Source organism: Hydra viridissima, unplaced genomic scaffold (genome assembly GCF_058129835.1).
Source record: "Hydra viridissima isolate aposymbiotic clone 2 unplaced genomic scaffold, HvirCarnegie_v1 scaffold_2, whole genome shotgun sequence".
NCBI classification, from domain to species: domain Eukaryota; kingdom Metazoa; phylum Cnidaria; class Hydrozoa; order Anthoathecata; family Hydridae; genus Hydra; species Hydra viridissima.
In genome coordinates this window covers 21,233,645-21,245,759 of record NW_028324301.1, presented here as the reverse complement: position 1 = coordinate 21,245,759, position 12,115 = coordinate 21,233,645, and the positions used below count along the sequence as shown (strand labels likewise).

General features: G+C 27.3%; 1 protein-coding gene across 1 annotated transcript; it reads right to left on the bottom strand.

Moving 5' to 3' along the window:
- Positions 1-8,717: 8,717 nt before the first annotated feature.
- Positions 8,718-11,832, bottom strand: LOC149892417 (uncharacterized). The gene is made up of 3 exons (XM_090080540.1): positions 11,738-11,832; positions 10,243-10,383; positions 8,718-9,932 (listed from the first exon to the last, which is right to left on the bottom strand). Exon 3 carries the CDS (start codon positions 9,317-9,319, stop codon positions 8,822-8,824), a length of 498 nt encoding a protein of 165 aa, XP_089936666.1. The 5' UTR covers positions 9,320-9,932; positions 10,243-10,383; positions 11,738-11,832; the 3' UTR covers positions 8,718-8,821.
- Positions 11,833-12,115: the final 283 nt, after the last annotated feature.

Genomic DNA, 12,115 nt, shown 5'->3' with positions numbered 1-12,115 from the left:
AAAATTTGTTTGGCTAAAAAAAGAAAACTTTTTTAATTTGATACTTAGAAAAAGTGCATTTGTTTAGAAAGTTAAAATTTGATGAGTTTAGTTATACATACTTATATATAAATATATACACATGCATAAACACGTAGATACATACAAAACTAAAATTGAATTATCCCATTAAAAAAAAAAAAAATTGTATATATAAATTGTATACATATAAATATCCATAAAAAAGTACGAGAGTTTTTGTCGGTTGGGAATTACGCGCTAAAATTTTAAAACTATTTCTCCATAAAAAACGTTTGCAAATGTGTGAATTTATCCGCGTATAGCGCGTATGATTAGGTAAGGTTTAGACCAGCACAGGAAGGTAACACCCTGGATCCCATCAACTGAATAGCTAAGCTTGCGGAAAACGGCGTCAGTTTATAAGAAAAGTCCCCTAACGAACGAAAAATATTTTTTACAATCCCTTCGCCAGCATCAAAAGTTAATCTGACATCCTTTTTTTGTATAAACTTGATGTATAAATTTAAGATAACTATTTTATTTTTATTATTTTCTATTTTATTTTTATTATTTTCTAATTTATTTTTATTATTTTCTATTTTATTTTTATTATTTTCTAATTTATTTTTATTATTTTCTATTTTATTTTTATTATTTTCTAATTTATTTTTATTATTTTCTAATTTATTTTTATTATTTTATATTTTATTTTTATTATTTTCTAATTTATTTTTATTATTTTCTATTTTATTTTTATTATTTTATATTTTATTTTTATTATTTTCTATTTTATTTTTATTATTTTCTATTTTATTTTTATTATTTTCTAATTTATTTTTATTATTTTATATTTTATTTTTATTATTTTCTATTTTATTTTTATTTTTTTCTATTTTATTTTTATTATTTTCTAATTTATTTTTATTATTTTCTATTTTATTTTTATTATTTTCTATTTTATTTTTATTATTTTCTATTTTATTTTTATTATTTTTTATTTTATTATTGCTATTATTTTTATTTTATTACTTTAATATTTTCTATTTGCAATAAACTAATGAGAAGTAGTAATACTACTTGTTCATGTGTTCGAACCACAACAGCCGATCACATATGAACACCACAACAGCCAACCACAAATGACACCAAAAAAAAGATGATGATGATGATGATGATGATGATGATGATGATGATGATGATGATGATGATGATGATGATGATGATGATGATGATGATGATGATGATGATGATGATGATGATGATGATGATGATGATACATTTTTTTTTAACATAGCAACAATATAGTTCAGGTTAGTAAAAGCCAGTTGGTAACAAAAGTATATCAACATCAGTTTCGTGTAGATAGAGGGGCTAAGGCCTCTCTATCTACACGTAACTGATATTGAAAAAAAAACTATTACTAAATATTCTGCGTACAGCAACAATTTGTAGGCCGGTAAGCTGATTATTGTCGTTTTGTAACATGTTACTAAATCAAGCTTAATCATTCGCATTTACAGTAATTTAATAGAAAGAGGATTTATTGACAAAACAACTTTCACAAGACGTTTCTTTTTTGAACAGTTTGAGATCTAAACTTTTGTTAGTTTTAATAGTAAATCAAGCAATGAATACATTTCAAAGTTCTAAACATGTAATGTTAATGACGATAGACTGCATTTAACGTTTAAAGAGAGGACTCCTGTAGAGTTACCAATACAAACAAAAAGATGTCTCATCAGTATTGTGCTAAACCCCCATTACTACAGATGAAATATTCTTTTAATCTGCTTGATCAAAAGAATGAATTCTTAAGAAATACTGCATATTGCGACGTATTAATAAACTTTTGTAATTTGCATGGCCCCTGTCAGCTGATGATGATGATTCCAAAGGAAAGCAGTCATTGATCTTTTCAAGTTTAGTGGTGCCATAAGAATTCATCTCTTGAACATTCATCTGTCACAGATGTCATCCTCTGCTTCAGTTGCCGTTTCTTCTATCAAGAACAAATATACCAAAATGCATCCTTTTAAAAAACTAAAGGAATATCAAAATGAAAGCATAACAAGCTGAACAACTCATATATTAAGTATGGTGCTTCGGAATGCATACCAACGCAGTACCCTATATTACCCATTTCAAAAAGCTGACCGAAAAAAACTTATACTAGTTAAAACTTGAAATCCCGAAATTTTGATTTTTTTGGGTGTTAATGTAACTTCAGCTTTTGAGTTATTAAAAAGCTTCCGTGAAAGTGAAAAACCTTACAATAAATGATAAAACTTACTGATTACTAAGTTAAATGACAAAAAATGTTTTAAGTTTAACGAACAATAAACACGATAATGCTTTAACTACGTCTGAGTCGGAGTTGATACAGTTTTACCAACTCCGAGCTCAACTCTTGATGTTCTGAAAAATACTTCCTACTCCAGTCTTTTTCGCCCACCCAGCTCAAATTGATTTCACAATTTCTACATTAAGTAGATTCTTGCTATGCTAGTACGCGAGTGCATTTTGCGAAAACTTTATTTTGCAAATAAGCTGCAACTATTTTGAGATTTTTAGGACTATTAAAAATTCTTCTACGGGTAAAATATTAGAAGCCTTACCTAGCATATTACTTTATGAACACAAGCAATAATCATGATAATCTAAAGTATTAAGTAGATTAAGGTAAAAAAGACGTGGTAGTAAAAAAAATGACGCATTAGTTGATGTTAAGGAATCTTTCAGCCTACTTAGGTAGTTTAAAAGTGCTTTGACGTCGACTTTATGACTAATTTTTGTAAGCACTTCGCAACATCTATGAATATAAAAGTTACTTAAATATAATGTAATAAATTACTTCCTAAAACTTTATGGCTTTACCAATATAAATTTGAATAAAGTTGTTTTTTAAAGTATCATTTTAGTATTTTATTTATTTTTGACTTCAAGCGCCAAGAAGATCCATTCTCTTGGCTTTCTTTTCTTTGAATGAGATTCCATGATGTCTTTTAGCATGTCCTTACACATATTTTGATCATGATTTTGTCGATATTTTGAAGGTCAATTTACTTGATTGAACGTCGACTAAAATATTTAAGATTCGGGTACTTTTAATTTAATTGTTGTCTAGGAGGACGACAAATTTGAATTGTAAAAAAAATATAAAAAAAATAATTTTGATTCACCACTCTAGAGAGTTTTTACTTATAGCTCTAAAATCCAATATACAGATCCCACAACAAGTTCAACTCGGTTTTTCCTATTCTTCCAGAAATCAACGGCTCCTTTGTCACTTGTTTTCCAAATAAATTGAAACAATCTTTATTTCGGTGTATCTACGCTGCATTTTACTAAATAGAACTAAAAAGCAATTTCTAAGCTGCAGCGCTTTTTCTTTACAACGAAATTTCTTCATTATTTGACAAACTGTGGACTTTGGTGCATTAAACAGAGAAATTTATTTAAAAAGAAAAAAATTTAACTCTTTTTTATTCACCTTTTACTTGCTATAAGTCTTTTTTTTTATTTTTTTTTTATTTTTATACTTTTTTTTATACTTATACTTCCTATAAGATGTTTTTTAATCAAAAGTTTCATAGGAAAAAGTCCCATGTTCATTAATATAAAGAAAAGTTGTTTAAAAGAAAATTGAAAGTGAAATTGAAATTAAGGGAAATTTTTTTGCAAGAAAAAAAAAAATTTTTTTTATAAGAACAGTTTACAAATGATTAATTTAAAAATCATTTCAAAAACATTTGCTAGGATAAATTTTTAATTCTTTGTAAACAATTTTTGGAATAAAAATAAAAGTTTTTTATTTTTTACTGACTTTTTATATTGTTTTTTTTCTGCCAAAGTTTCAATCGAATTGAGCGAAGTTGCAATAAAAAAAAAATCATCTGTCCTCTCTTCCCTCTTCCTACCCCCCCCCCCCCCCAATTACACATTTTTGCATTAGTAATTTCGTAACAATTACTTTTTTAAAAAACTTTATAAATGATAACACTAAAAAACTACAAGTTTAATTGTAACTAATAAAGAAATATTTTTTGATATTTATTACAATTAAGCAATCATTAAGTTACGGAATTTAAATTGTTTATCCTGAAAAAAAAAAAACTCTTGTTGAAAAAAAACGTTATGTTGGTCAAAAATAAAAATTCATTCTGATTTTCTACATCTTGAACGTTGATTTTTCAGTCTGCAATAAAAATAAGTGCATTAACGTCAGCCATGATTTAGATTTATAAAATTGTATAAACTATATTTTCCAAATGATTCCTGCTAACCTATAGTTTCCAAATGATCCCGGCTAACCTATATTTTAATTTAATAAAGTGAATACAAAATGCTTTCTCTCTTCTCTAAATGTTGTTTCACTGCTGACTTTGCAAAAAATTTAAGTCCAAACTATTGAGGCTTATGTTCGCGTTATCAGTAAATGCTATATTTACAGCGTCATACTTGAGTAATGATTTTAAATAACAAGTTCTAACTTTGCAACAATTGACTTTAGATCTTAGCCCTGAGTGTGGGAGACATTACCCACATTTTAAGACTTGCCGACCTTGCTAAGATTACCGAGCTGGTCTTTCCGACTTATTTACCGAAGGTCGGTAAGTCTAAAAAAGTCGGTAACGCAGACTCTTAACTGTTTACAATGATGTAGCTACGGCATTCGTATGGCGTAAATTCTGTATATTGTGCAGTTTATTTTACAAACATTGGTTGACACACTGGCGCTTGCGACTTACATGTGGTTTATAGGCTATACCAGTGCGGCTCTTCCAAGAATGACAAGAATAAAATTTTTAAAATTTTAATTCTACTAATTTAAGAAATAATAAAATGAAGTTTAAAAGATGATAAAATGAAATTTAAAAAATGAAGCTTATAAAATGTTATGCAGAACTTTTTAACAACGACCTGCATTTTTTTTCTTTTTCATAAAACGTAAATTTCAACCCAACAATTTTTGTAATGTTTATGAGACTGGAATGATTACAAGTGCCCAACATGTTTTAAGCTTGAAGATATAAGACATGTACCAGAAAAAATATGCGCGTGTTCTGATGTGGTGTTTACGGAAACCGTACATCATTTAAAATAGCTAATTGTTTTAAAATGTGATTGTATTAATGTTGTTCAAAATTTAAACAACTCTGTTATTAAAACAATTAGCTTTAATTGAAATGTCATCAAATCAAGATAAGAACCGAGAAAAATTTTTGCATTTTCTTGTTGAAAATCCTGGTGTATCAAACAAAACAATTTCTAAAGAGCTGCTGGTTGCTTTGAGAACAGTGCAGAGCGTTGTAAAACGATTTAAGGACACTGGTACAATCATAAGAAAATCAGGAAGTGGAAGAAAAAAATGTTTTGTTAGACGAGATCTTGGTAAAAAAAATAGTGGAAGATGTCTTAGACAGAAAACCGGAGATTTCTGTTCGAACATTAGCGAATAAATTTAAGACAAGTGCTTCCACTATACAAAGAGTAAAGAGAAATTTTGGTTATAAATCTTATAAAAAGAAAAAAGTTTCTAGTCGTGAAGAAAAGCAAGAAAATGTCACAATTCGATGTTCAAAGCTGCTCTATAAAAAATTATGTGCTAAAAAATCTTGTTTGATTATTGACGATGAAACTTATTGTGCTGCATATTTCCGATCTCTTCTAGGACACCAATATTATTCAGCAATTAATCGCAAGAAACTGAATTCCAAATATAAATGCATTGGAATGCAAAAATTCGCTAAAAAATTCATAGTTTGGCAAGCAATTTGTGAATGTGGTCAAAGAAGCTCTTGTTTTGTGACTACGGGAACAATTAACACCAAAATTTACATAAAAGAATGCCTGAAGAAACGTCTTTTGCCGTTTTTAAGAACACACACGGGTAACCCGTTATTTTGGCCCGATTTAGCATCATGTTACTACTCTGGGACAACTTTAAACTGGCTTAGAGAACATAAAGTAGATTTCGTTGAAAAACACTGCAATCCACCAAGTTGTCCCGAACTACGTCCTATCGAAAGATATTGGGCTCTTATCAAAGGAAAACTAAGGTTCAATGTAAAAAAAGCCAAAACATTAAAGAGTTCAAAAATAAATGGATGAGAGCTACCAAGAAAGTCCAGCCGAAGACTGTGCAAAAGCTGATGTCGAGTGTAAAACGCAAAGTGCGTGCGTTCTCACGTACAAAACTTCACAAACTTTCTTAAGTGAAATTTAAAAATATTAATATATGTACTTTCAAAATATACATAACATTCAATATCGAAATACAATAGTTAGATAAATATCCTTTATAATGTCCGCGCAGATTTTTTCTGGTACATGTCTTATTGGTCATAAAATTTTCTTGAAGCCGTTGATGTTCTTTTTCTATAAATGAATCATAATTTCTACCACATTGTTTTAGTTTTATCTTCACATTTGAAATAAATGTAGCAGAAGTAACCTTTACTATACTTATATTCTCTTTGCTAATTTCTTCAGTTTTATTTAATTTAGTTAAGCAAATCTTTCCATAACTCTAATTTATCCATTCCTAATTCACGTACATTTGGGATAAGATCTAATCTTTTTGTTGTTATTGTTTTTAAGAAATACCAAGCTAATAAAATCGTTAATATATAGCAGAAACATTTTGAGTACTTTATGTAATTTCCACTTTAAACAGTGTAACATTTTATGTTATTATTTCTTTGACAATTATCAAATTAAGTTTCCTATAATTTTTAAGTAAATGTTACTTGTATATTACAGGAAAAACTAGTTGTTGAGTAAAGCTATTTGAAATATGTGGTACTATCGAATAATAAATCATTATTCAAATAAAAATAAAAAATATAATAAAAAGCTACTGTTAAAAAATGGCGGAAAACAAGGTTTTTAAGGATTCACTGACATTTGTATTTCTTCAATAACTCCCTATACCGCAGCAATCACTTTATATTCTACAAGTAAAAGTGTTAGCTAACTGAAAAGTATATATATAACATTTTTTTAGCTGATATTTAAAACAAAAAAGTATGCATATATTCCATATCATTTTAGAAAATTCTTCTAATTTGAACAAAAAAATCAGATTGCAATTTTTTTTTCAATATATTTGAAATATATAAAGTTAAAAGATTATCGTATAAGTAAATAAAGACTTCTATTCAGATTAAAAAGTCTCCATTTTTACTAAATAAAAATCTCGCATTTTTCAGATTTCTTTGAAACTAATATTAAAATTTTTAGCTTCTTTTAACCATAAAAAATAAAATATAAGTTTTATGAAAAACTGTTTTTACTTTTTAAATAAATAATCATTGAAATTTATTATTATTATAAAAAGGGTACCATACTTATTGCCTTTTTTTTTGTTGTTTTGAGTCACTATGCGGCAATGATATATTAAGAAAAACTAGATGTCTAACTGCCGTAAATCGGTATAAGAAAAAGTGAAGCAAAAATCGGCCATTATGGGGGGCAAAATCTTTACGCTATTTATCAAAACAAAACAAATACGAAGCTTTTGATTTGTTAAATTTGCCCCCCATAATGGCCGATTTTTGCTTAAAAAAATACGTGGAAGTTAGACATCTAGTTATTTTTAATATATCATTGCTGTGCGGTGGTTTAAGCCTGTTATTTTATTGTGAGCATGCGCACATATTTCATTTTTGAAATTGCGGGGAAAAAATGCCGAAGTGATTTTCTTGCAAATAACTAAAATTTGTTGATTTATTTTGTTACTAAAACCTTTACTTCTTTCTCATCAAAAAACCTGTACTATACATTTTTGAAATTTTACATCCTAGAGTGTTTATACTAAAACATAAGAATGAATAAGAACGTTTGTAAACAAACAAAATTTAATGTTCAAACTGCAAGGTTTTTTGAGTTAAAAAAGGAAGCATCTGTTAGATAATTTAAAGAATATCTTTTGTTTAAATATTTTTTTTTTTTGCTAAAAAGTTAAATTGCCCTAAATTCTGTAAAAAATGCCTAAAATATCACAATTTTTCTTTTTAACCTGTCATTTTTTAAAAAAGAGTACACTCTTTTTTAAAAAATGTATTATAGTATATAATAATAGTATTTAAGGTGGCTTCACAGGAAATGTTTTTTTTTTAGTAAAATAACTTAAATCTGTTCTAAAATCAGTTTTATAAATTCAATTTAATGAAAATAACAATAAAATATAAATGCTTATTGAAAAAAAAAAAAAAAAGAGGACTTTATTTATAAAAAACGCATAAAAAAGCATATATTTATTTATTTTTCAAAACACGATTAAACCAGAATGGCTAATTAAAACAACTCGCAACTTTGCAATATTATTATCTGATATATGAGGTAGAGGATGAACTAAGATCAATATATAAAAACAAAAACATTTCTTTTAAGTCCCTAAAAACTGAAAATTGACTAATTTTTAGGGGGTAGGGTTCAAAAAAAGACTTAGCAATCAATAAATATTCATTCAATTATCAAGATTCTAGTTCATTCTCTACATATATATGTATTGGACAATTAGGAAAAATTTGAAGGTCTAAGCATTTTTTAATGTTGAGATATCGTGTTTTGAGTTTATAAATTATGTTAAAATCTTCATTTTTAGATATAAGGCAAATAAGTTAAAAAAGTTTTAAAAACATCCCTTTTTGTAGCTATTTTTTGATAATTGTTCTTGATCTTTATCAATCCAACCTTTCCTAATTCCTCTCAACTCTTTTCTTCTTTTTTTTTTTTTGGTTGTCCTTTTTTCACCATATTCTGTAACCGCTTTCGGTCTTTTTTTACTGAACTGGTTATTGTATTTTTTCCTAGATTTTTAGTCTAGATTTAAATGTTTAAATACACGATAAATACCAGATGAACCTTCATTAAAAAAAAGAACTGCTGAGTTTACTCCCATTTCAAGAACATCTGTCTTTACATAAACATTTTTAGGACATCGGGACCAGATGATATTATTTAGTCCTTCATTACAATTTTGAGTTTGCCCATGAAGACATTTTTTCAATAAACTGTCATTACTCAATTCATCAAAGTCTTTCTTAATAATTTCATAAATCCATTCAGGCAAGTTTAATTTACGAGAATAGTTTTCATCTGCATCTGCATTACTACTTATATTGTCAAAAGCATTTACAGTTAAACATGACATGTTCATAAGTCGTGAAAAATTAACCATTGGTTGGTGTCCTCTTCCAATTTCACGGAATCCAATTACCATTCTCAGGTTAACATCAAACATGTTTCTACCTTTTTTTATCATTTTTAACAATGTTTGAAGTAAAATTATTGTATGTAAAAGAACATTGTGCATTTGTACATGTTAAAATAAGTTTATGGGAGAAACCCATTCTGCTAGAATAATCATCTGTGATGTTAACTTTACTTTTACAATCAGGACATGCACTAACCAAATCAAATAACTGTTTGATAAAAATAAAATTAACAAGAAGAAAATAATCATTTGTGTTGGCATTACTTGTACCTTCGACATCAAACTTTAACTTTTTAGAACTGATACATGAAACATTTTCAGACAAGTTACCAGTTACATTCGTATCTTTAATACATTTGGTGTGCTTGTTACCACTAAATTTTCTCTTCTTAGATCTTGAAGTATTCTTATAATTACCCATTATATATTTAATTTATTAATCTAAAAAAATATTTCAAGTAAACATTGTATCAACATAACTTGTGTTAGTATAATGGTTTTGTCACAAGAAGTAATTAAATGATCGTGAAATGATGCAATTTTAATAAGTGGAACGGTTTTATTTTTAAAACTGAACATGGTTAGCCTCTAAAATAAATCTTTTATAATTGCAGAACACGAAAACATACCAAAAGAGTGGTTAAACAAAAGTTTTCATACTGCTTTTTTCCGTTGCTATAGGCGTTGCTAAGGAAGCTACTTTATATCATACCTGCAAAATGCAAAATTGTTGCTTAAAAAATTAAAATTATTGAAAAATAATTGTACCATCATTTTCAGCATTGTTAAAAGTCTCAAAAATCATGTTTTTCAATTTTTTTTTTTTTTTTTTTGATTTTACACCTTTTATTTCCTGTGAAGCCACCTTAATAGTATTATAGTATATAATAATAATATTTAAGATATATATATATATATATATATATATATATATATATATATATATATATATATATATATATATATATATATATATATATATATGTATATATCTTTGTGTTGAAAATGCAAACTTTCTTCACCTTGTTCCCCATAAATTTCAACGCCTGATCCCCATTTTTGAATAAATTGAAGAATATAGGTTTTAAGCAAATTCATTGGAGTTACAAATGCATTTGACCAAGTTAGTTGATAAAAGTTCATAAGATTGTGGATTGCTGACTCTAAAATTAAATTATTTTACTTATATGAAAAATATTTAATAGAATTTATTCAAATAAACTAACCAAATTTCTACCTAAATAAAAGCAATCAGCAATAGTTGATGCTTTTCAAATACGATATTTTACAATCTGCTAAACTCAAAAGATTTTAAATGCCTACCTAGTTCCTGAATATCATTCTCTTGAAAAGACTACAAGCTGCTCATGAACTTTTGACATTTTGAATAATATTAAAATATTTGTTTAAATTTCTGGCTTAGATTGATAGTAAATTACCATCTGTGACAATAAAACCAAGATTTGCAATTAGTCTTGGAATGGAAATGCACAAATCAAGCAAAGTTTGAGGCTAAAAATATTTATGTACTTAACAAATTTTATTACTCTTACTCTTAGCCCAACAGATAGAAACTCCATCATAGTTTTTTTGAATTCTCGAGTTTTTGTTTAATGACATGCAACACTGTATCTTCAATATGATGTGGAATATGACTTGATTTACTAACTTTACATAAACCATCATTTATTGCTTAAATGATTTTTCTTACACTCATGATTTGCACATTTGTCTTAAAAAAATTTTTCCACAAAATTACATGCAAAAGTTTTATCTCCAATACATGGACAGAGCCGAAAAGACTATTAATCATGATGTGAGTTGAAAATAAAGGACATTTTGCTTCACTTTCTAGCTAACCTATAATGATTGATATAGTACAAAGACTGTAAAACGAGTGCTGACAACCATTGTTCATGACTGTTTGACCCATTATTCTCCCACAAACCTTACAAATTTTTAATCTAATATGTAGATTTAGCTGAAGAATTAATTCAGAATTTTGTTCTTTGTTTAAAGGTTAGGGCAAGGACTCAAGAAACATGTTTATACTTAATTGCATCCATCTTTAAAAGTTCCTGGTCTTCCAACATTTGGGACTTGGTTTTCAACCAACCTTACCGAAAATAGACTTACACTCTTTTGTCTGACATTTTAACCAAGTTTTTGGTTTAGCACTGAATAGTTTATTTCCTTGTTTTTTAATATTTCTTATAGTTGAATAAAATTTTAAGCACGTTTTTGGTGGGTGAACCTCTAAACAATCTTCATCTGTATTTGTTTTAAAAATATCAAATATTCTTTCAGTCTTCCTGGCAGTTGTTAAAGGGTCTTTTCCTGTCAAATTTCCACATATTCTGCAAACTCTTAATAAGTTTTGTTGATGTTTTCCACCCATCTTTTAAATGAAGTTTTTGAAAAGCTCTTCATAACGAAATATTGAAATTTCATTTCATAAAAAAATGACAGGTTAAAGAAATCAATGTTTTTGGAGAGACAATTTAAGTATTGAATTACCGTGTACTGTTGGCAATGCCACAAAATCTGGACGGATGGTTAAATGGTTCAGTCAAAATTTATGGCTACAGCATTTGTTAAAAATGATATCTAAAATCGAAAAATTCGTTAAAAAATAATAAGTAACTCAAAGCAAAAGAGAAAAATCTTATTCGTTCTTTTCGTTTCGATTGAGCAGAGAAACTCATACAACTTTTTTCCATCAATATAGTCGATACTTTCGCAATGTTCACAAAAAATTGAAATTAAAAAGAAAAAAAAATTTTAAACTAAAAAAAAAAAAATAAATAAATTTACAAACTCTAAAAATAAAAGTTATTATTTTTATTAAACTCCCTGCCCGGCCGAGGCCTTCGTACGCCAGGGGAAACAAAGCAA

Excerpts from the sequence above, each read along its gene's own strand:
- LOC149892417 (XM_090080540.1), bottom strand. The coding sequence starts at position 9,319 with ATGCACAATGTTCTTTTACATACAATAATTTTACTTCAAACATTGTTA.